At 43.0% G+C, this 26,052-nt stretch overlaps 1 protein-coding gene across 1 annotated transcript in view; it reads right to left on the bottom strand.

Annotated features, from left to right (window-relative positions):
* RAB18 (RAB18, member RAS oncogene family) overlaps nucleotides 1–26,052 on the bottom strand; it is a 409,674-nt gene that overhangs the window by 124,806 nt on the left and 258,816 nt on the right. The window contains exons 4-6 of the mRNA XM_044064540.1: nucleotides 13,610–13,682; nucleotides 12,086–12,204; nucleotides 11,926–11,992 (exon numbers count right to left, since the gene is read on the bottom strand). Coding sequence (XP_043920475.1) covers nucleotides 11,926–11,992; nucleotides 12,086–12,204; nucleotides 13,610–13,682 — 259 coding nt within the window. The remainder of the gene's footprint in view (nucleotides 1–11,925; nucleotides 11,993–12,085; nucleotides 12,205–13,609; nucleotides 13,683–26,052) is intronic.

Raw genomic sequence — 26,052 nt, 5'->3', positions numbered from 1 at the left:
AAAAACACTCTGCAAAGTCATCTAAATATGTAAATGTGGATACCCTGTAGCCTGCAATGAGCTATAAATGCAGCTAGACATTTTGTGAACACTCTTGGTGAAGTGGACTGTCCAAAATATAAGGCAGACAACGGATAATGTGATCCAGACACACAAAAACGTCTAAAGTCTACATGAATAGGGATGTGATGATGAACATATAAAATGCTGCCAGGAAACGTGAAACAGGAAATAAGAGGTAACAGGTTATGAAGTGACAATTTTGCAAATTGGGCACTATCACAAAGAGGTTTAGGGAAAAAAAAAACAGAAGTGGTCTACAAGAATTTTCTTTCTTTGGCACTAGGGCACTGATAAATAAAAACTCTTCCCATCTGGGAAGAAAGAACTAATTCTAGCAGTCTTCCGAACAGCATATTATGAAGAACCAATGACAACTAAAGAGTCTGTGTTTGCAGGATGAGGAATGACCCTCTGGAAAGGAAGAATTTCCTCCCCCTGCCATCTGTAACCTTGAAGAATGATATTAAGAACTCATTTGTCTGAAACTATCTGTTGCCAAAGATAAAATGGAAGAAAAAAAAAAAGGGTCAGGGTGGGAGGGGTTCTCAAGGTCTCTAGCAGTCATACAGATTTGTTGGCCTGCCCTTGGTTTTGTGAGGTACGAGACTTACTTTTGGAACCTCGTTGCCATTTCTTCTTAAACATCTGTTTACCTCCATTTCCTTTACTTTGTTGAAATTAACTGTTTTTTTTTTTTTTTTGGGGGGGGGGGGGGGATTGCCAAAATTAGATGAGGAGATAGAAACTCCCTTGGAAATTTGGAAAAGGAGGGCTGAAAATCTTAAAAGGAGCTAGCTGATCCAGGTGAAACTCATCATACTTTTTGTTCACCTCTGCAGCAGATGAGCTGAACACTAAATTTCTATTCAAAGAAGGAACCAGCAAGGCTACCACGGCTGTTGGCATAAACTTTAAAATAACTGATAAAACAAAACCAGTGGACTACATTTCCAGCATGCCTTCCTGTGTAGTTCAGTAATAATAATACCTGATGGCCTCATACACTGACATCCAAAAAATCAAGTTTGGAATGTGAAGTTGTCATTGTGAACTTTAAAAAAATCAGTATTAGTCTCTAAATAAAACAAAAACTGTTGTAGTATTGGTTCACTACTATCCCACAGGAGAAAAATATTGTCAACGAAATGACGATAAAACTTCACAACACAAGTTGTCCTTATAAACAAACATCTCCTCCCAATAATGCATCACTAAATTTGCATAAGAATTTGAGCATGGGGTGCCCATAGCAACACCCAATTTCTGCAAATAGATGTAATTATAAAAAGTGAAAACATTACTCTCTAATATTATCTCTCGTAGCATACAAATAAGCACAATAAAGTACAGTTTTGTACCTACCATAAATGTAGATGTTCGAGTGTATACACTGCTGCAGTCATTACACTTGGGTTATCCTGCCGTCAGGCGGTTCCCCAGTCGGCCTGAGTTCCAAAGGCTTGGTCCGGCGTCGGTTGCTGTTGCCTCCTCCCTGACGTCAGTGCGACAGGGGTATATAAGATGCAGCCGACGACATTTTCTTCAGTTTTTCTTGCCCCAGATGTCAGGTGCCCCCAAATAGGTAGGCAATTCAAATTGCTAGTAAAACATACATAAGAAAAGCAAACAACAACTTTCAGTTACCAGCAAATACTCCCCACAGGTAGTAAAGGGTAGAAGACATAGGTATGTACTAGCAAGTAAGAGGGGAAGGAGGGAGGGTAACCTGGACTGCAGCAGTGTATACACTCGAACATCTACATTTATGGTAGGTACAAAACTGTACTATGTTCATCGTGTTACACTGCTGCAGTCATTACACTTGGGTGGAATCCAAAAGCTGAGGTAGGGTGGCTGGTTCTATAAGGCATTAGGGGTGGCGGCTATAAGGCCCTGCAGCACAGCAGTGGTGAAGCCAGCTCTGGATTTGGAGTATAAAGGCAAATGGTAATGTTTGGTGAAGGTATGCACAGAACTCCATGTTGCTGCTTCCAAAATATCCTTGGTAGGTACTCCTCTGAGGTAGGCAGGTTGCCCTGGTGGAGTGAGATCTAATGCTGCTAGGTACAGGTTTCCCATGGTGTGTATAGCAGAAACGTATACAATGTCCTATCCATTTTGAAATAGTCTGTTTTGAAATGGCTTTTCCCTGTGCTCCTGCAGCATATGCTACCAATAATTGCTCAGATTTTCTGAAAGCTTTGGTTTTGTCCAAGTAGAAGCATAACTGCCTGTGAATGTCCAAAGAATGCAGTAGTCTTTCCCCTTTATTCTGTGGTTTTGGATAAAAAGTTGGCAAGTGAACAGTTTGGTTTAGAGCCACACTTGATACCATCTTTGGCATAAACGTAGGGTTAGTTCTTAAAGACACCCTGTCCTGGTGGAAAATGAGGAAAGGTTCCACTGCCATTAGTGCCTGTAATTCTGAAACTCTTCGTGCTGATGTTATTGCCAGTAGCAGAGCAGTTTTCCAAGAGACCTATTTTAATTCTGCTGTGTTAGCTGGCTCAAAAGGAGGTAAAGTTAATTTTTCCAAAACAAAGTTGAGGTCCCAAGTTGGAGTAGGTGTTCTACGGGGCAGTCTTATGTTTTTAGCCCCTCTGAGGTACTGTTTTAGCAAAGGATTAGAGAAAATTGGTGGATCAGTGTTGTAATGAGCAGAGATGGCAGAGGCGTGGATCTTGATGGATGAAAAGGAGAGGCCCTTGTCCAGAATCTCAGTTAACTATTGTAGTATCTGAGGAATGTTTGGGACAAGAGGGTCAAGGCTGTGAGCCTGGTTCCAGCCACAGAATCTCTTCCATTTATCCGAATAGGCTTTCCTGATACTAGGCCTTCTGGCCTCCAGAATGACATCCATAACAGCTTTGGAGAGAGGCATTACTTGCTTGACTAAAGAATTTTCCATGCAGCTAGGTTTAAGATCTTTAGCTGGCTGTGAAGTATCTGATTGTTGTGCTGAGTCAGCAGATGTGGGATTTGAGGCAAAATCCAGGGTGGTTTTTGTGCTAAGTTCTTTAAGATTGGGTACCAATGCTGGCGTGGCCAGTCTGGTGCAATCAAGATCATCTTTGGCTCTTCTTGCCTGGCTTTTATGAGTACCTTTGGTAGGAGAGGTAGAGGTGGGAAAGCGTATACTTGTAGGTTTTTCCAGCTGAATGAGAGGGCATCCACTTTCCATGCTTGTGGATGGTAACTCCTTGTGCAGAATTTCTGTAGCTGGCAGTTCATTGGGGATGCAAACAGATCTATGTCCGGGCTCCACCATTTCTGTGTTATCATTCTGAATATTTGTGGATTCAATTCCCGTTTGTGGGGATCCATGATGTTTCTGCTTAAAAGTCATCTGCCAGTGTGTTTTTCTCTCCTGGCAGGAATTGTGCTTGCAGATGAACTTGATAGTCTACAGCTGTGTTCCACAAGGTCATGGCTTGTCTGCTGAGGGGATAGGAGTGTGTGCCCCCTTGCTTATGTACCACATAACTGTGGTGTTGTCTGTCTTTAGTAATAGTTGTCCTGGATGCAGCAGGTCCTTGAAAGCTATAAGGGCATTTTGTACAGCTAGCATCTCTTTTTGATTGATGTGAAGATGTCTTTGTTCTGCGGGCCACTCGCCCTGAATACATTTTCCTGCCATGTGTGCTCCCCAGGCGTAATCCGATGCATCTGTTGTCAGTGTTTGCCTGGCTGTGGGTTGAGTAAAAGGCTGTCCCTTGTTGAGGTGACAAGCTTGAGCCCACCATCGAAACTCCTGTTGAAGGCAAGGAATTAGTGGTATAACTGTTTCCAAACTTTGACAGTGTTGAGATCATACCCTCTTTAGGTACCATTGTAGTTTCCTCATATGCAGTCTGGCATATGGAATTAGTAGCATGCAAGATGCCATGTAACCCAAGGCCTGCAGAATTTTTCTTGCAGGGAGTTGGGTCTTTGTTGCCATCAACTGAAAGTATTGAGGCACCCAGGAATATTATCTCTTGTGAGGGCACTAGTTTTGATTTTTTTTTCGTTTACTGTGTACCCCAAGCAACTTAACTTTTTTTACGAACGCCAGATGCTTTAGAATAATGTCCTTGCTCTCTGCTTGAATCAGGCAGTTGTCCAGGTACGGATAAATTTGAATTCCTTTCTGTCTGCAAAATGCAGTTACTGGTGCCAGGCACTTTGCGAAGACCCTGGGTGCAGTAGATAAGCCAAAGGGCAGTGCAGAGAATTGATAGTGCATTGAACCAGCTATGAATCTGAGGTATCTTCTGCAGTTTTGTCTGCTAGGGGCATGCAGGTATGCCTCCTTGAGGTCCAAAGTCACAAGCCAAGCTTTCTTGCCCAGCATGGGAAGAAGCTGTTGTAGTGTCAACATTTTGAATTTCGGAACATCCAGGTAAGTGTTTAGAGAAGAAAGATCCAGAATGGGCCTCCAGGCTTTGTCCTTTCTGGGAACCAGAAAGAGTCTTGAGTAACATCTTTGTCCTTGCTCTTGTGGTGGTACCTTTTGAATAGCTCTCATGTCCATGAGTGCTATAATTTATTTTTGAGCCTCTGCCCATTGATTTGGTGGCAGATTTGGCATGCTTTTTAACCTTGGCAGAGTGTGAAAGTGGAACCTGTAACCTTGAGATACAATGTTGAGAACCCATTTGTCTTTGGTGATCCAATGCCAATTGTGATAGAAAAGTGCCAGTTTTCCTCCTAAGAGGGCTGCCAAGAGAGAGCTGTTTGGCAGCTGTAGTGGGAAGTCATTGAGGCTGCTTTTTATATGGTTGGGGCCTGTCTTCCCCTTCTTTCTGGCCTTGTGCACCCCACTGTCGAGGCCTGTAAGGACCTTGTGGTTGACCTCTACCTCTTGGATGTCTGTATCTGCCCCTTTGAGGTCTGTCTGTAACTGGAAAGGACCAATTCTTTGTTGGCCAATTTCTGCTAAATCGAGGAGGCTGAACCTGTAAGAAATCCTTCACCATTTACATAGATTTTGCCTTATCCTCCATTTTCTTTAATACCTCTTCTGCCTTAACTCCAAATAACACATCCCGCTGCAAAGGTGCATCCAATAATTTTGCTTTAACATGATCTGGTAACGTATGTTCTTTTAACCAAGCATGTCTTCTAATAACAGAGCCTGTAACTGCTGCTCTACAGGAGGCCTCAAAAGAATCAAAACCACATTGCAAAGTATGTTTTCCCACTTGTTCAGCTGCATGCAATAAATCCTGCATTTCTTTAAAATTAGGAGGATCTGAATCTGAAAGCATTTTTTGTTTCAACTGAGACATCAAAAATTGCTGATAGTTTAGCATGTGAAACTGGCAATTTAAGGCTCTCATTGCTAAAGTTGTAGACGTATATACTTTCTTTCCCCATCTGTCTAATGCTCTGGAATCTCTGTCAGAGGGAACTGTTTTTTATGCTGAAAGTAAGGAGTCAGGATTTAAGCTGGATTCAGTATACACATCACCACAATATCCAACACTGGCGGAATAGCAAGGGGTCTGTGTTGAGGTAGTAAAAGGAAGTCTCTGAGTCTTTTCTTGGACTCAGAGTAATCCTGGCCTTCCCAATGGAAATGCTCCCTCATGGTATGTAAGGTTTCCCCAAAGGAGTAGTCCTCAGGCGGAGAGGCTGATGGAATTGATTCCTCAGCATCAGAATCCTCATAAGGGGGTAAAGAATATCCTAGGTCTGAGGATGAATCTGAAGAAATGGACACCTGGTCGGACGAGTCATAGTCTGCATCCTGTCTGGGCCTTTTATCAGGAAGGGGATGGGACCCCCTGATCAAGGTGATTAGGTCTTTGGCCATTTTGAGCATTTGTTTCTTAGGCATGGAGGCCTGGAGATTGCTGCATTTGTTTCTTTGTTTTTAAGGGAGGCTTAGACTTAGCAGAGGGTTTAATGCTTAACTGAGTAGGTCTGAAAACACCCTCTGAAGCTGTGGATTGCTCAGCTACTTTGGTTCCCTCTGAAGGGTTAGTTTCGGTAGGCTGAAAATCTAGTGCATCCGAAGGCCAGGCCAGCTCCATGTGGGAGTCGGAGGCGGCCTGTGGTTCTGCAGAAGCGGTCATCAGGGGCTGCGAAGGCGCCTCGCTGAAAACCGGAGAACCAGCGACCGGCCTAGAAGAGGCCTCGTCATCAGTTTTGGGCCTCGGATGCCTGTCCTTGTCTTTGCTCTTTTTATGTATTCTGGTCGTCGGAAGTTCCGACGGCATGGTGCAATTGAATTTTCTGCCAAAATAATGTCGGGCAAAATCAAACCGACGTTTAATAGTGCGCTTGTTAAACCTAGCACAAAACTGACAACCAATGACGTCGTGGTCTGGGCCTAGGCATGGGATACAATAGGAATGGAAATCCTTATGAGGTATTTGCTTCCCACAAGAAATACAGTTATTAACTTTTACTGACATCGGTCTGAGGCAAGAAAAAGTTTCCCCAACGGGGTACTTAGCTTTGTAAAAGACTTCGGAGTCGGCCGACCGGCACTTGTGAACTGCTTTTGCTTCGGGCACTGCGCGGCAAGAAAGACTGAAGAAAATGGCGTTGGCTGCATCTTATATACCCCCTGTCACACTGACGTCAGGGAGGAGGCGACAGCAACCGACGCCGGACCAAGACTTTGGAACTCAGGCTGACTGGGGAACCGCCTGACGGCAGGATAACCCCAAGTGTAATGACTGCAGCAGTGTAACACGATGAACATCATTGTTATTATAATCACTTTTGGCATGCAATGTGTCCCTAACAGCTTTGATCCCAAAGTCATTGGGTATGGTAGATTTTTGTTTTACATCTGATATCACTAAGAGCCAACCAGAAACTTCATTAACCATTTCTATAAATCAATACAAGTCACAAAGAAAATACTTACTATCCTTTAAGACTATGGGGACATTTAATAGAACCTTTTTCAATTTTTCTTCCACACAGAGGTTCCATCATCCATCCTGCCCCTGTAACTATGGGGAGCATAGATGGATTCGCAGGATCTTTGTGTATTTTTGGTAAACCCTTAATAATAGGTAATACTGGATGGTCCACTAATAGAAAATGATATAGCTGTTCATTTATAACCTTGCTCATTAACAAATCATGTAACGTCTCTCGAACACGTTTCAATATATTGTTTACAAACATTTTATCCACTTTAACATATGTACTATCACCATCTAAAAGACATTGCATAGACTTACGATAATGCACCGAGTTCATAGTGACCACAGCGCCGCTTTTATCTGCTGGCCTAATGCAGAGACTTTCGCTGCACCTCAATGACTGCATAGCTTTACATTGCTGTGTAGTCAAGTTATAGAAGCATTTTAAAAGACTGTGGAACTTATGCATCCTGTTTGCCTTTTTAGGAGCAAATGGCTGATTAGCGGGAAAACTGCAGGCAGCAAAACACATTTCCTCTGGAGCATACAGAACAGAAGGAATGAGTGTGGGTTCTAGAAAATCTTTCTGTAATAACTCATAGTATTTTCTGAGGGACTGAGAAATCTCGGTGTTCTCCCACTGAAAACAACAGCACATTCTAGAAATAGTCTCAGAGAAACAGAAATGCCCACACAAACAATACATACACACACACTTATACAGTCGATGAGCAGGTTTGGTCAACTTGGGACTTGCTGATAAAAGTCTACTGAGTTCTGATGTGTTGACAATACAAAAAAGGGAGGATAGGACCAGGCAGGGGCTCCTCTCTTTGCAGGATCCATGTTAAAACCCATTTTGGTAATTTAACAGGTTATGAACTGGCAGAACAGGTCGAAGAACAGTGAACGAATTGCAATAACAATCTACAAATGATGATGCACGTGTACGTGTGTGTGTGTGTGTGTGTGTGTGTGTGTGTGTGTGTGTGTGTGTGTGTGTGCGTGCGCATGACAAATGCAAATACGCACACACAAATATATACTTGCTTGTGTTTTTAACACTCACACATGTTAAGCACACATACAAACATTAATCATGGATACTTTAAGGTAATTTAACCTTAGAACCATATACACCTTGCCAATACTCACTTCCAGGTCTTATCCCTTTTCTCAGTAGGGCTAGGCAAATCAAACCTGCTGTAAATATGTGAAGAGCTATCCTGCCATCCAGGTTCCATTTGAAAATGCTAGGAAATAACACTCTTTAACCAGCAAGTGAAGTCTATTTCAGAAATGGATGAGGTGTTGTGATAAAAACCTCTCTACTATGTTCTGTTTATGCGATGGTGAGGATTTAGGTCTCTGAGTCTCAGTTTCTGGCATTAAAGAAAGTAATACATTGACTTGTAGAGATACAGAAAAACAAGACAACCACGTCTCCAATACTGCAGCAGAACAGGCACCAGGTCTCCCCCTCAAAACTTGTAAGCTACTGGAATAAAGGTGCAGTGCTTCCACTCTCTCCTGGTGGTTCAGGGTCATTAGACCTGTGATCATTTTGGTTGTTTAATACGTCTAGTGAGGTACAACCTGAAGGGGAATGATACTCAATAACTGGCTTAATTAAGGCTAAATGTAAGGGAATGATGACTTTCTTAGATCTGGGGGATGCTCTCTTGGTGACTAATTGTACTACGCAGAAGAATTTCCTGACTACTGAAGTCACATGTCGATCAAAAGAGAGAGACTTACCAACCAAAGTTCCCCGGTCCCCAATTATGTTTTCATTTTACAGTAGTTAAGTATCCACTTAATCCAACACAGATTAGCGGAGGAGCTGAAGCCTAATCCAAAACTCATTGGGTGACAGACATTGAGGGTCATCTTGAATGACTCATCAGGCCATAGCAGTAGTAGACACACACATGACCTCACCTTGTTCTTTTAGTACATTTACCTAGCAATTAAGAGGATCATCAATTCACCAACATGTTTTTGGCATACGAAATGCAGTCACAGTATCCTGCAAAAACCCACATGGACACAGGGCTGGTTTACACACATCACAAAGGCGGTAGGTACTCGAGCCAAAAACCAAACTAGAGAGCTAAGCTTCTTAAGGCTGCAATGCTATTATACTAATATTACATTATGTAGGCATGTGTGTATATATCTATCTATAAATGCACTACTAAATATCTAAACACTTAAATATCAACATTGTAAATATTGTCAAACAATACCTAAAATTCAAAATAACAGTTAAAAATATCTAAACAAAATAGTGACAAAACCTAACCATATCTAAACAAAATACTAACAAAACATAACCACATCTCAAGTTAATGGTTTTGAAGGGGGGCAAACCCCCCATATGGGAAGGGGGAGGTTGCACTTCTCAAAACCCTGCTATTATACATAACAACTGAGGATGCACAGCAGTGGGGAAAGTGCACGTACCCTTCCTTGGTACAACTTCAATTTTGTTCAATTTTGTCAGTATTTGACTTTAGACATTTTTAACTTTTATTACTTTGAACTTTACTTTTTTGTCAGTATATAAACTGGCAATATTTAAGTACTTACACACACACACACACACACACACACACACACACACATTATATGTTTACTATCATTATCGTGAAGTGCACTTCATCAGTTATGTATGTTGCTGAACCATACTGTCGAAAGTGAAAATGATTTTACGTCCCCATTTCGAACCATGTTAATACTGATGGCTCGAAATTCACTGTTATGTGACCATTGGAGTTCAAGTGCTGTTCAGTGTTCAGGGATGCAAGTTCACTACGTCTATGTTCGATCATTAGCCCTTTTAAAACTGTACTCCGATGTATCACCAGTCGACGAAATGCGCTTCAAGGCAATGATAGTAAATCTATATATATTTTACACACACACACACACACACACACACACACACACACACACACACACACACACACACTTATTCAGCGGTTTTAAAAAGTAGGCTACCATTTACGGTTATGCATGGGTATACAGCTTTAAAGGTAATGGGCTTGCTACAGTGACTAGCATGCCATGTTCTACACTCCTGCTTCTACAGAAATCAGATTGAATGCAGACATTAAGGAGGTCAAGAACACATTTACCTCCCCCTGTGTGTTATCAAGCCTCCTGACAGAAACAAAAGCAGTCCGCTACAGACACACATTGCGATGGGAAATGTCAGATTTATTTACATTAAATTTACTGATTTAGTTCCAATTGTTAATCTAGGTCAAGCCCTGATTAATGTGGATCATTTGCAGGCTCTGCCCAGAAGAGAATTTAACAAAGTACAACAAAAGGAATTCAGCAAAGTGCAACTGATGTAGCAAACTACATACAATAGAACAATATTAGTAATTAAGGAAAAAGTTAATGAAACTACCAGCAACAAGACTTGTATAATAAAATAAAGCTAGTAAAACATTACTGAGGCAGAATAAGATAGCAAACCGTTAAGCGGATACAAATTAAAAAAATCTTCTATTCACTGCAGTGTGCTTCTAAGAGAGCGTTTTTTTTTTTTGCTTCTGTTGTACTTTGACAATGCTGCCATAAAGGCTGGTGTAAATCTGTTGATAAGAAAGACTCTATGCAGGTACATTTTGATATTTCTCCTTCACCAAGACCACTCAATACAGTAAGGCGGAGTGGGAGACCCTAACAGGAGAAGCCTTGGGTCTGAGCCCCACTTGACTGCATCTCACCATAAACCTAGGCATAAAGCAGAGCAAGCAGATCATGCATGAGAAAGGCAGCAGTTATACCCCTGGATGCACCCCCCCCCCCCCAAAGAGTGAAAGCCAGAAGTGCTCCTCCTCTAAGTTCACGTGCCGGTGAAAATGGACGACCAGAACATAATTCAGCTCATACTAATAGAGGATGATCTCCCACATAGAAGGCTGCTTATTATGTGGATCCCACCTCTGAATTAAATATCCCTCAGCCAATCATCCGGAGAAGTCTTGGTCTCAGAAACACTGGCACTTAAAGGGACATTCTCTTTTACAATTAATCAAAATTTACAGGCTTTCACCAATAAAATAAATTGGAAAAGTTCATAAAAACAAAGGAATTTCTACATGCAACAGCAAGAATCAAGACATAAACTATGCAAACAGCAAATAAAGAAAGCAAGCAAGCTCTTATGTACTCTGTGGATGACGCCACAGTGCATCATCATCGGACGTCTTCCATAAACCCAGTGAAAAGCGTCTGTAAAAAGATGCCAACTACTACTATCGAAAGGACCCACCAAGCAGGATCCTTAATAAGAAGCAGATAAGCTTCTAACCAAAAGTTAATGAAGCTACTGGAAAAAGAAACATCTTCCAGTAAAACTTTCAGGAATTCACTTGCAGAACCTATTAAAATCAACTGATCACTGTAAATAAGAACTGATAAAGACTTCAAATGAATATGGTGGTATGAAAACAATGCAGATAAGTCTGACATGAGATCAAGTTCATCTATAGCCATACAGTGTATCAAAAAGAATGAGGAAGATAACAATACCAGTACTGTATGCATAACTAATAAAAACATTTCTAGAAGCAAAATGATAAACAAAACAGCAGGCAGCAGCAATGTTACTCTTGGCAATGTGGTAGATCTGTTGAGAGAAAGACAGAGAAGAGAGAGAGATACAAAGACTGGCACAAAACAGTCAATCAAGAACAGACAGGGTGCTCAGATAAATGTTGCAATGGAAAAAGCAGCCACCTAACAGAAAGAAAATGCTGCCACATGTTGGCAGCTAAGTTTTAGTACTGATTTTTCTGAACAAGTACACACAATGGTAAAAGCTATGAACAGTACATACTGTCACAAAACAAGTTTCTTTAGTAAACATCAGTCTCCGGTAAAACTAGTTAGTACAGAACTCTTGCATTTACAACACGGTCACTAAAAGTAAAATATTCCAGGTAAGTTCAAATATTTACTTTCTCCCTCTACTCACCAATAAATAACATGGAATGTTTTCTTGCAAACTTCAGGCCTTCATTTCGATCTACTTCACGGTTATCCTAAAATTAATTAACATAACACTGAAGCTGCTGCATAACTTGTGAAATACATTAGAAAGAAAGGATATACTGTAAATCAAAGTTATTTCTTACCTTATCAATCTTGTTACCAACAAGCATTTTGACAAGGTCATTTCTTGTGCAGTAAGTCTCCAGCTCATTTAACCAGTTGTCAAGTTTAATAAAGCTGTCTCTTTTTGTCACATCATACACTGGAGACAGAAAACAATATATTTATGTATGACAAGAAAATAAAGCATTGTGTTTTATTTTAGCAAAAAAAACATGATGAAAACAGTTTTATCTTAAAAATATGGAGAGCATTTAATCTATACTGCTTATGGTGTTGAAAAAAATGAAATTCAAAACAGAAAAGAAAAATGAAATTTGGAACAAGTGCATTAACAAATTCAGTTCAATTAATGAGTGCTGAAAATTACTTTGAACTATGAAATAATTTAATGGTACACTTAAGCATTCATGCAGGCTCAAAGTAACTTCTACTGAAAGAAATACTCAAAAGACTGAGGTCCTCTTCGGGCTTTTTGTCTAGTGGTCTAATGGAAGGATCGGGATGAATGCACAGCAAGTAAAATGTTTGCTTTCTGAGATGGCATAGCCCACAAGTTTGCAAATAACAAGCTGCGAGGAGCATTTCAGCAAACAGCAATCAATTGTGAGGCTCAGTAATGATGATGACTACTACAGCATCCTCAATAAGCATCATAATGCTGCACAAATGGATTTGTGTCGACCAAATGTAGCCTCTGCCTTCAAAACACATTAACTGGCTATGTCAACTACTACTGACAGCTCAGTTTTAATGCTTTACAAAAAAAAACTCTGATGCTGCATCCAAGCTAGTGAATGTCTAAGTCAGAAATATGTAACTCTTGTATAGAAAATTTAAGAACTTTTTTTTAATGTGATGGTAAGTGCCAGCCACATGCAGAAAAAGCATTTAACATAACAAGGTGCAAATGTGTGTGAGCATACTTACCCTTATGCTTGAACAAGTATGGCTGTTGTAACTGCGGCAGTGTTACATACAATCGGCAAGAATTGCACCACAGACATCTCATAATCCAGTCTGAATTTCAAAGCTTTTATGGGGGTTGTAATATGTAATAATTCTGTGTGTGCACAGATTGTCTATGTCCCTGATAATTTAAGAGTTTTGAAGCAAATCACACCACAGATGTCATGACCTACATCCAAATAATAAATGGTGATTTAAAATCATTCTGTATAAAAAATGTTTTGCAAGGACAGTGACAGCATTAAACACTCATGCAATCAAACGAAAATATACCTGCCAAAAGAAACAGAGCACCATACATTTTTGGGGGGACTAGTTTGCTCTCCATCATCAAATAAAATGTGCACCTAACACTGAGAAAGGACAGGGGATATTGCCAACCAAAAAGGCCATAGCTATACAAACCATTCACAATTTCTATTTAACTAAACTAATTATATGCACACCTAACAAACTATATGCAACTTACAGATTAAAATAAACCTTGGGTGTTGACTGACTTGTGCATGTAACTAAACAATGTAAAACAGAAATTGTACATGGATCATTTAAAGAAGCATTTAGAGCTGTTTACTTGCCTAAGATGACACCTTGTGCTCCTCTGTAATAGCTGGGTGTCAATGTTCTGAACCGTTCTTGCCCAGCAGTATCCTAAAATTAAAATGCAGAACCTTTTAATTACTTGCCACACATAAAAATAACAAGCCAACTTTTCACTGCAAATATCTGGAAAGCTTCCGGGAATGGCAAACAAAAAGCACATCAAATACATGCTCACTGTCTATACTGTAGCACCACCTTGTGCTCCTTTTCACAAATTTTACCAGTTAGGATACATGAAAAATCAGGCATTTTATGAGACAGCAAACAAACTAGTGTAATGTTCAGTGTATGGTAAAGGTTATACAACTCTGTGTGTGCGTGTAAATATAAAAAATGCAGATGATCTCCAAGGATCTGAAATTTTGTTCCACTTCCAGTAATGTTCCATTACATCCAGACAAAAACCAAGGGATAGTATGACTGAAAATACCAGAACTGAATGCAATACACAAGAAATATTCCACAAATTGTAGATCACATCACACTAGAGAAGCCTGTCTGAAATGATGAAGTCAATGACTATTAGAAGAGGTATAAGCAAGTCTGAACAAGCAGCAGATCTGAAGTACTGACTTTAGACAAAGTTTCTACAAAACACACTAAACTCAAAAGAGCTTTCAAGAATTACTTTTTTTCATCCAGTACCCCATTTTCAAGTTCTTCCTCCTTGGCCAATAAGCTTGTCCACCTTATATTTGAGAGCTCAACTTAAGCATTCATTCTTCATTTAGCAGAGGTGTGGGCAGACTGCTGAGACAGCTCCCATTATCCAAGGGCCTGGGGATTTTTGCTTGGTCTAAACCCCCACCTCTACATAACTAGCACTACACAACTGGCAGGGCATAGGAAACTGCAGCGTGCACTGCCCCACCAGCCCTTAAGGGACGTGCACTATGTAATCTACCCCTAACCCCCCCCCCCCCACTTCACATCTTAACCTAAGTTCCTGGCTTTGCTAGAACTCCACTAGAGAGACATCAGCATGTACCCTTCCCCCATCCTCCCTGTCAACTCCATCAAGTGCCTGAGTCACTAAATGAACTTAGGTTGCCTGGGTCGTAGTCAGGGCTTTAGCCTTCCACATCATCAGAGCTGCATGCCACTTTCAAGAAATACTTGGTGTCTGACAAACAGATCAATATAAATACTGTGCTGGGCAAAAAAGTACTACTCATATGAACATAACTGACAGTTTGACAAAGGATAACTAAATTACAGCTATTCGAGCATAGTCACTCTAGTTGCACATGTATGAGTAAAGATTGTGAAACAAGCTGATGGCAGAATTCAGTACTCCAGCCTAATACAATTCAGCAGTCTGATATCCCTATGGGAGTATGAATGCACTCTGATTACAGAAAAACTGGAGAGAGGTTTGCTATAAGAAACTGCAGTTTACACTCTTTTTACCTGATTTTGACACCCATAAAGTGCAAAACAGGAGAAGTATGCTGACAAATGCTGTTGTAGAAGGTTAAAAGAGCCATAAGTGGCTCTGATGGAAAGCAACACACACACAGACACACACACACAGACACACACACACAGACACACACAGACACACACACACACACACACACACACACACACACACACACACACACACACACACACACACACACACAACACCCCACTACATGGAATAACTTTTTCAAAAATTAAAAATGCCTTCAATGCTCACAACTGATGCAAAATAAACTACACAAGATCATCAATATATCTATAACATATCCCTTTTCAAGCAGGGTAAGAGAGACACCAGGGTTTCCAGGGGTTGACAGCTGTTTCAAACTGCTTCTACAGGAAGCACTGTAGTTTCTTCTTGTAGTTTTGCAAGGAGAATTATAAGGATGCATCATGCCATGTAGCCTAAAGGCCCTCGGATATTCCCTTGCAGTGACTGATTTGGTAGTAAGCTCAGTAGACAGTCTGTCAGAAAGGATGCTCTGTCTTGGGGTATGAAAGCCTTTTGTTGTACAAAATCCCTCAATGCTCCCAGAAAGAGAATTATTGTCTGAGGCTGAAGTTGGAATTGTGGAGGTTGAGAGCCAGTCTTACCCTCTGAAAGCAATCCATTTTAACTTGTAAGACTGTCTGAAGTTCCAGAACAGATCTCCCCTAAATGATGCAACTGTCCAGGTAGAGGTAAATGTGGACGTCTGGCATTCCGCAATGTGCTATAACTAGAGCTACACATTTGGTGAAAATTCTGCATAGAATGGATAAACCAAAAGGTAAAGCACAGAATGGTAGTGTAAACCCATGGTAGTGTAAACCTGCGGCTACAAACTAAAGCTATCTCCTGTATTCCTTAACAATAGGAACATTAACGTAGGCGTCCTTCAGATCTAAATTAAACATCTAGGCTCCTGGAAATATCATGGGTAGCATTCTGAATTTGGAAATATTTAGGAACTTGTTTAAGTTTGAGAGGTCTAGATTGGTCACCAAGTACCTTTCTTTCTTAGGACTGGAAAGATCCTGGAGTAGAATCCTGTTGCTACCTATCAGTGGCGGCTGGTGACTTCAAATCAAAGGGGGGCTGCAGGAGACAGCTGAATGGGTGGGGTCAATGGAAAGGGGTGCAGCCAACTAGAAAGGGGAGGAGCTATGCTCAAAACCACAAAACTAAATATACTGCCCTGGGTGCCAAACCGTCATTATGAGAGTCCAATCAAGACAAAATAAAGTGTAGAAGAATAAAAATATTTCAGTGCATTGGCTGCATGACAGCTTAACATCTAGATGGAAACAAAAAAGGTTGTGAGGCATGAAAAAATAAATTACTTTTTTTTAAATACATTAATGGAATGCCAGTCAAAATCAAGTATAAGAAAAACAAGCAGCACTCAACTCAAACCACTTCTTGCACTGCAGTTCTAATTATAATTTATATTCAGCTTTATTAAAGTACCAAGTAACATGCTGAAAGTAGAAATCTCTGATGCCCCCACTTGTAAAAATGTTCCTTATCCAAAAAAAGACCTGCTGCCTGACATCTACTTGTCTACTAGCTGTCAACCTTAGTACAAAAAACCTGGATAAAGCCAATAACAGGGTAATACAGTCCCAAAAATTAGGACAAATTTCAAATAGTCATCTTATAAACTTAGAAAATTGCTATAATAAAAGGTTGTGTTACTATATATTTATTGCTAAAATAAAAAAGTTGTTTTACTATGTATTTTCTGAAGAATATGAAGTCTGAAATTCAAATGCCTGTCAATTTTACTTCTGATGGAACAAAAACAATTTTCAGCAGAGGCCCAGGGAGAAATACTGCAGACACATGTCTTTGTAAAATGGCAGGACACCAGAGCAAATCCACACAAACACAGGGCTAAGATGCAGACTCCACACAGAAGGCACCCCAGTCAAGAATCAAACCAGAAAACCTATAGCTGTGAGGCAACAACACTGCCACTGTACCATCAAATATGTAAGGAGTTAAACATTCAGAAACCTGAAGTCTGAAATTCAAATGCCTGTCAATTTTTATTTAACATTTGTTAATCAGGACAGTCTGACTTGGAACAAAATTTTCAGCAGAGGCCCAGGAAGAAATAATGCAGACATGTCTTTGTAACATGGGAGGACACAAAAGCAAACCCACACAAACACAGGGAGAAGATACAGACCCCACAAAGAAGGCACCCCAGCTAAGAATCAAACCTGAGATCCTGCGGCTGTGAGGCAACAATGCTGCCACTGCACCATCAAATATCATGCATTGAAAGATTTACAAACCACAGATATTATGACAAACAGATCAGATCAAATATGAGGCAAAAATCTGCATTTTTTTTTTACAAATAGTGGTGGGTAGGGAATTCAGGTCTTTAACACCTGCATACAAGGTACAGGGTTCAAGCCTGAGGTATTCCCTACCACACCACCATGAGTCTAACCACCAGTATATATTGCACCTGGGGCATTTACACACACACATGAGCTTAAAGTTTAGCATCAGCTGCACAAATACTTGGTTGAAAGCATTAAAATGCGGCCGATATTAAGAAGTTATGTACCTACCATAATGTTCCATGTTAGTTGTCTTCTTCTCGCCTTCTTTCTTGCTGGATGGGTTCGGAGCCGATCCTCGGCTCCGACTCGGCCAATACTAATGCTAGAGATCTAATTCCACTGGCTCGAGGCTCCCCTATATCCCACAATGCTAGGCGGTAACTACTCAGATCTCGTTTGATAGCTAGACCAAGCAATTCTAGTCTCCATAGTATGGAAAAAGGTAACCCACCTCTATATAAACCTGAGTGTAAGGTATCCCACACTTAACAAAAGGGGAAATAGAAGTGTAGAACGTGTGGGAATGAAAACTTCCAGAGGAAGATCACAAAATGAAATCCTATCGGTCTGTCCAGGCTTGGGGGAAGGAGGGTGGGACGCAAGAAAGAAGGCGAGAAGAAGACAACTAACATGGAACGTTATGGTAGGTACATAACTTCTTAATGTTAAGTTGTCTATCTCGTCTTCATTCTTGCTGGATGGGACCGCGTCCCTAGCACCTTATCCCGGGTGGCCTATCGGAACAGACTCTTGAGAACAGTGGAACCAAAGTTGGCACAGTTTCTGGAGGCCATGTCCAATTTGTAATGTGAAATGAAGATATGAGGAGAAGCCCAAGTGGCTGCTGCACAAATGGAATCTATTGGCAGCCTATCCTGAAAAGCTACGGATGTAGCTAATGCCCTAGTTGAATGAGCTCTAGGTCTTGAAGGTAGTTTTTGATGTCTGATCTCATAGATGAAGGTAACTGTAGAGGTAAGCCATCTTGAAAGGGATACTTTAGTAACTGGAAGGCCCAATTTCCCTTCCGCATACGATAGAAAAAGCTGATCAGATTTCCTGAATTGTTTAGTCCTGTCCAAATAATATCTAAGTTGGCGGTGAACATCCAGAAAATGTAGCTTTTGTTCCGACCTGTTGGAATAGTTAGGGAAAAAGATGGGGAGATCAATTATTTGGTTTAGGTTTGTTTGAGAGGAAACCTTAGGTAAAAAGGATGGATTAGTACGGTGGGATACCCTATCTTTGTGAAACACTAAGTAAGGAGGACGACTGCACAGAGCATGGAGTTCAGATACCCTTCTCGCTGAAGTTATGGCTACCAGAAAAAGTGTCTTCCATGAAAGCAACTTCAGAGAACATGAAGCCACTGGTTCAAAAGGGGGAAAGATTAAGGATGCCAGAACCAAGTTCAGGTCCCATTGAGGCGGGGGATCTCTGATTGGAGGTTTGAGAAGAAAAACGCCCCTTAAAAAGGCTTTGCAGAGCTTGTGAGCCATGATGCTAGACTCCGAGACACCTACATGATAATTAGATATAGCAGCCAGTTGAACTCTAATGGTAGATGAAGAAGAGCCTAAATGAAAGAGTTCTGCTAGAAAGTCTAGAATAGACTGGATGGGTGCAGTGAAGGGATCTATATTTTTTGATGTTGCCCAAAAGGAGAAGCGTTTCCATTTGCTATTATAAATCTTCCGGGTAGAAGATTTATGACAGGCTATCAAGATATCTCGGACCGAGCGAGATATTAAGGGAAGCCTGGCTAAGGTCGGAATTGGAGAAACCATGCTGTGAGGTTGAGAGAATGAAGAGATTGGTGCAGCTGGCCCGATTGGTGGGTCAACAGATCTGGCACTGGGTCCAGATGCCAAGGCTGCTCCAAAAGGTAACGATGAAGGAACGGAAACCATATCTGTCGAGGCCAGTAAGGGGCAATGAGGATCACTGTCACTCTCAAAGCGATGGCTTTCTGAATTAGTTGAGTTATCAGTGGAAAAGGGGAAAAAGCATACAGAAGTCCCCGGGGCCAATCGTGGACTAGAGCGTCTCTGGTGGGATGGCCTGGTAACGGGAAGAGAGTGAAGAAGTCGTGACACTTGCTGTTTTGGGGAGTAGCAAAAAGATCGCAGCAAGGCTGGCCCCATCTTTGGAACACTTCTTCCAGTACTGATTTCTTCAGAGACCACTCGTGGGGCATGAGAATTGCCCTGCTCAACTTGTCTGCAATCACGTTGGACTTCCCGGGAATGTGCGTTGCTACCAGAAAACGCTGAGAAGAGATCGCCAATTGCCAAAGTCGGAGTGCCTCTCGACATAAGGGGTATGATCTGGTTCCGCCTTGTTTGTTGATGTACCACACTACGGACATGTTGTCCGTCTGAATTGCAATAGTCCCTGTGGGAAGAGAGTCGTGAAGGGCCTGCAACGCTAAAAGCACTGCTCTCACCTCTAAGACATTTATGTGCAAGTGGCACTCGAAAGGTTGCCACGTGCCCTGGACTGTCCTGCCCTGATAATGCCCCCCCCACCCGATCAGGGAGGCGTCTGTTGTCAACGTGGCGACTGGGGGGGGAATGAGTGAAAGGTCTTCCTTGGAGAAGCTGAGGTAATGTGATCCACCAAGACAGTTGATTCTTGCATGATTGAGTTATCAATATGGTGTGGGACATCGGGAGCTGTTGGAAGGACCATTGAGTAAACAGCATCCATTGGAGGATCCTCATGTGGAAGCGAGCTAAGGGGAGAAGGGGGATAGCTGCTGCCATGAGTCCTAATACCTTCAAAACTAGTCTGGCTTTGACTTCGTTGCATTGTAAGAGAAGGTAAACTTGCTTGCGGATGTCTGACACTCTTTGCTCTGTAAGTCTGGCTGAAAGATAGAGTGTGTCTAAGGTGGCGCCTATAAAGGTAATAGATTGACAAGGCGACAAGGCAGATTTTTAGAAATTTATTGAAATGCCTAGAACTTGGCAAGTTTGGATAGTGAAGTCTCTGGATAAAAGTAGTTGATGTCTGGTGGTGGCAGTAAGGAGCCAGTCGTCTAAATATGGAAACACCTGGAATCCTTGACGTCTCAAGTGAGCAGCGACCACTGCCATGCATTTGGTAAACACTCGGGGGGCTGTAGTGAGACCAAAGGGCAGGGCTCTGAACTGGTAGTGACTGGCTCCCAGCCTGAAGCGGAGAAATCTCCTGGAGCGTCTGTTCATCTTGATATGGTAGTACGCGTCCTGAAGATCTATCGAGCACATCCAATTGTCCTGACCCAAGAAGGGTAGAATGGACTGTAGCGTGACCATCCGAATTTTGTTTTCTGACATACTTGTTTAAGTTGCTGAGATCCAGTATGGGTCTCCAGTCCCCTGTTTTTTGGTACCAAAAGAATTTGGAGTAGATTCGGATCCTTGTTGGTCTGCTGGGACTGATTGGATAGCTCTTTTTGATAGCAGCTTTGAAATTTCTAGTGCTGCTTGTTCCCTTAGACTGGGTGGAACGTCTGGAAGGGATCCTTTGGGTTGGGATGGAATGTGAATAAAGGGAATTTTGTAACCCTCGGATATGATCGACTGCACCCATTTGTCTTGTGTAAGGGAAAGCCAGGCTTTTGGGTACAGGGATAATCTTCCCCCGACTGCCTCTGAAGGTGGACAGCCGGGCAGCTCCTCAGGGATGCTGAAAGGGTTTATCAGAGAAAGTTTCTCTGCTACCCTGATTTTGCGGACCTCCTCTGCCTCTAGGGCGGCGTCTATTGTTATTCCCCCCTCTGCCTCTAAAGGGGAATCGACCTTGCGCGTCAGATGAGACTCCCTGGGTTTGTTTGCGGAACCACATTTTCCCTCCCCTCTGACCTTTGGGATAAGGCCTAGAAGGGGTAGAAAAACGGACTCCCACGGCAGAGAGAGTCTTACCTTCCACCTCGCACCTAGTCAATGTATCCTTCACCTGAGGACCAAACAAGGATGATCCATCAAAGGGGGAATTGGTGAAGGATGCCTTGAAAGGGTCCGCAAAGTTGCACAGCCGCATCCAGGTGTGACGTCGTAAGGCAACGCCTGTGCCTGCGGCTCTACTCGCCCCATCCGCAGCATATGAGATGAGCCGCATGGAGGAGTTAACGATGGAGTTCAGGGTTGCCAACTGGGAGTTCATTCTGTCTTGGAACCCCTCAGCTGTTGGATCCTTTATCACTTCACCCATATCCTTGAGTAAATCTCTCTGGAGACGAGTGAAGTGACATAAGTAGTTCAGCGACTGCATGGAAAAGGTTGCTGATGAGAACCATCCGCTTACCGTACCTGTCCATGGTCCTAGATTCCTTATTAGGAGGGTGGACAGGTACTGAAGGATCGGCTAACTCCTTCTTACTGGCCGCGGCCACCACCATGGCATCGACGGGGACACCTTTAGATAAAAAGTCTTTATCTTTAGGGACAGTAATAAACTTTGACGGCCTCCTCGGGGTGGGTTCCAGTGAATCAGGGGCCGTTCAGGCCTTCCTTGCCACCACTTCCATAAGGGGGTCAAAGGGAAGGGACACCCAGGAGATGGAAGGGCGAGAGCCGAACGCCTCAAGGTACATTGACTCATCCTCTGAAGGGTTAAGGGCTGGCCAGTTCCCCCTCTGTTTCAGGATTTCAAGGATGTCAGCAAAGGAGACATCCTCAGAGGGGGATCGAGGGGAACCTTCAGATTCCTCTAAGTCAGTGTCAGAGGTGATAGACTCAGGGGAGTCAATGTGCTTCCTCTTACACTGCCTCTTCCTAGGGGGTTCTCCTACCGGGTCAGGAGAGGCCTCGGAAGAGGAGGAAATTCCCAATGGGGAAACTTGAGGAGTTGGCTCTCTGCGGTCTGATGCAAGGGGGTGGGTAGAAATCACCGCAGGCACTGAAGATGGAGGGGCTAACGGAGCAGACTGAGGAGCAGACACTGGTTCTAGCACGCTCCGCATGACCTCGAAGGCACCCCTATCGGGCAAGGCCGGAGGTCCCCGCTCCGAAGAGACAAGGACCCCCCCGGCACCGACAGGGACGGCTCCGAGGCCAATGTCAGAGCCGAACTCACCAGCGCCGAAGCCCCGAGAGGGAGAGTGGGGTCGGACAAGGGTCCGATGCCACTCGCCCCCTTGGAGCCGACGAGGGAAGCTCGGCGCCGAGATCCCTCCAAAGAGGAGATCGGAGCAGACGACGGAGCCGAAAAGGAAGGTATCAGTTCCGATGCGCCGACAGTCATGGCTCCGATGTGCCCCGGAGGAGGAACACATTGAGGGACGAAAATGAGAAGTTATGTACCTACCATAATGTTCCATGTTAGTTGTCTTCTCTCGCCTTCTTTCTTGCTGGATGGGTTCGGAGCCGATCCTCGGCTCCGACTCGGCCACTTACTAAAGCTCGAGAGCTAATTTTACCGGCTCGAGGCAACCCTATATCCCATGATGCAAGACGATAACTACCCAGATCTCGTTTGGTAGCTAAGGAAAAATTATGCAATATATTCCTCCAAAGGGAGAGGAGGAGGAAAGGGAAATAATCCCTCGAAAAAGACCAATCTGATCTAGTGACACTAGGAAGCTAATTAGCTTGGAAAAATTGGATCAGGACTCTTCAAGGAAGAGGAATAAACTTCTCGGTCTGACCAGGCTAGGGGGATGGTGGGAGGGACGCAAGAAAGAAGGCGAGAGAAGACAACTAACATAGAACGTTATGGTAGGTACATAACTTCTCAATGTTAAGTTGTCAATCTCGCCTTCATTCTTGCTGGATGGGACCGCGTCCCTAGCACCTTTATCCTGGGTGGCTCAATGGAACAGACTCTTGAGAACGGTGGAACCAAAATTTGCTCTGTTTCTGGAGGCCAAGTCCAATTTGTAATGTGAAACAAAGGTATGAGGAGAGGCCCATGTGGCTGCTGCACAAATAGTGTCTATTGGAAGTCTAGCCTGAAAAGCTGTAGATGTAGCTAGTGCTCTAGTTGAATGGGCTTTTGGCCTAGAAGTCAACTCTTTACCTCTGAGTTGATAAATGCATGTAATCACAGAAGACAGCCACCTAGATAGGGTTACCTTGGATACTGGAAGGCCTTTCCTGTTCTCTGCATAGGATAAAAACAGTTGATCAGATTTCCTAAATTGTTTGGTTCTGTCCAAATAATATCTGAGTTGGCGGTGAACATCGAGATAATGTAGCTTTTGCTCCGCTCTATTAGAATAATTTGGGAAAAAAACTGGAAGATCAATAGATTGATTTATGTTTGTCTGCGAAAAGACGGATTAGTCCTTAGAGAAACTCTGTCTTTGTGAAAGATTAAGTAGGGAGGACGAATGCAGAGGGCATGACGCTCAGATACTCTCCTGGCAGAAGTAATGGCGACCAGGAAGAGTGTCTTCCAAGAAAGAAATTTCAATGAACAGGTAGCCGCAGGTTCAAAAGGGGGAAGAATCAAGGATGTTAAGATTAAATTTAGATCCCACTGTGGTGGGGGGTCTCTAATCGGAGGCTTAAGTAAAAATACACCTCTAAGGAATGCCTTGCAAAGTTTATGGGACATGATGTTGTGGTCCACAAGCCAATATGAAAATTTGAAATGGCTGCCAACTGAACTTTTACCGTGGAGGAAGAAGATCCTGAGTGAAATATTTCTGCTAGGAATTCCAAGACCGAATGAATCGGAGCAGTAAAGGGATCTATGTACCTAGCTTTTGCCCAGAAGGAGAAACGTTGCCATTTACTAGTGTAAATCCTTCTGGTGGAAGATTTAAGGGAAGCTACTATGATATCCCGGACTGGATTAGAAAACATAGGAAGCCTGGCTAGGGATGGAAGTGGAGCAACCAAGCAGTGAGGTTGAGAGAAGGTATGGATTGGTGCAGCTGCCCCGACTGGTGGGTCAGAAGATCTGGAACCGGGTCCAGATGCCATGGCTGTACCAAAAGATAATGATGCAGGAATGGAAACCATATCTGTCGAGGCCAATAAGGGGCAATGAGAATCATCTTGGCTCTCAAGGCGGTTGCTTTCTGAATTACTTGTGGTATTAGAGGAAAGGGAGGAAAAGCATAGAGAAGTCCCTGGGGCCAATCTTGGATTAGAGCGTCTCTGGGGGGATGGCCTGGAAGGGGGAAGAGGGAGAAGAAGTCGGGGCATTTGCTGTTTTGAGGCGTAGCAAAAAGATCGCAGCAAAGAAGACCCCATTTCTGAAAAATCTCTTCCGTCACAGATTGTTTGAGAGACCACTCATGAGGCATGAGAATAGCTCTGCTCAACCTGTCCGCTATGATGTTGGATTTCCCGGGGATATGCGTTGCCATCAGAAACCGCTGAGAAGAGATTGCCCACTGCCAAAGTCTGAGTGCCTCTTGACACAGTGGATAGGACTTGGTTCCGCCCTGCTTGTTGATATACCATACTACGGACATATTGTCCGTTTGGACTGCAATAGTCCCCAGGGGAAGAGAGTCGTGGAGGGCTTGCAACGTTAAAAGCACTGCTCTCATCTCCAGGACATTTATGTGCAGGTGGCATTCGAAAGGTTGCCAAGTGCCATGGACCATCCTGCCCTGATAATGCCCCCCCCCCACCCGATCAGGGAGGCGTCCGATGTAACCGTGGCGACTGGGGTGGGAGGAACAAAGGGTCTGCCCTGATGGACTTGAGGGGACAATATCCACCAGGTCAGATGCCTTTTGCAAATTGGAGTTATCATAATCCTGTGACGCATGGGAAGCCGTTGAAAAGACCATTGGGCGAACAGCATCCACTGTACGAGACGCATGTAAAAGTGGGCAAGGGGAAGAAGTGTTATGGCGGCCGCCACAAGACCCAATACTTTCAGGGCAAATCTGGCCTGAATTTTGTCGCTCTGGAGAAGCACATGGATGTGGTTTTGAATATCCAAGATCCTTTGATCTGTTAACTTTGCTGAAAGTTGTACGGTGTCCAATTTGGCACCTATAAAGGTAATAGATTGACAAGGCGACAAGGCAGATTTTTCGAAATTTATAGAGATCCCTAGCCCTCTGCAAATGTGAATGGTGTAATCTCTGGCTTGGAGAAGTTGATGCCTGGTGGTGGCAGTGAGGAGCCAGTCGTCTAGATATGGAAACACCTGGAATCCTTGACGTCTCAGGTGAGCCGTAACCGCTGCCATACATTTGGTGAACACTCTGGGGGCTGTAGTGAGTCCAAACGGCAGGGCTCTGAATTGGAAGTGACTGGCCCCCAGCCGAAAGCGGAGAAACCTTCTGGAGCACCTGTGAATTTTTATGTGATAGTATGCATCCTGAAGGTCCACCGAGCACATCCAATTGTCCCTTGCCCAGAAAGGGTAGAATGGACTGAAGCGTGACCATCCGGAATCTTGTTTTCTTTACAAACTTGTTTAGTTTGCTGAGATCTAATATTGGTCTCCAGTCCCCTATCTTTTTTGGTACTAAAAAGAACCTTGAGTAGATTCCGGATCCTATTTGGTCTGCTGGGACTGGCTGGATGGCTCTTTTTGCTAGCAGTTTTGATATCTCTGGTACTGCTAGATCCCTTAGACCGGGTGGAACGTCTGGAAGGGTTCCCTTTTGCTGAATTGGGGTTTGAATAAAGGGAATTTTGTAACCCTCGGATATGAT

This window comes from Protopterus annectens, chromosome 3.part0 (assembly GCF_019279795.1).
Source record: "Protopterus annectens isolate FY-2018-M chromosome 3.part0, PAN1.0, whole genome shotgun sequence".
Lineage (NCBI taxonomy): Eukaryota > Metazoa > Chordata > Ceratodontiformes > Protopteridae > Protopterus > Protopterus annectens.
Note: the sequence above shows the minus strand (reverse complement) of the source record. Positions and strands in the feature narration are given on the sequence as shown.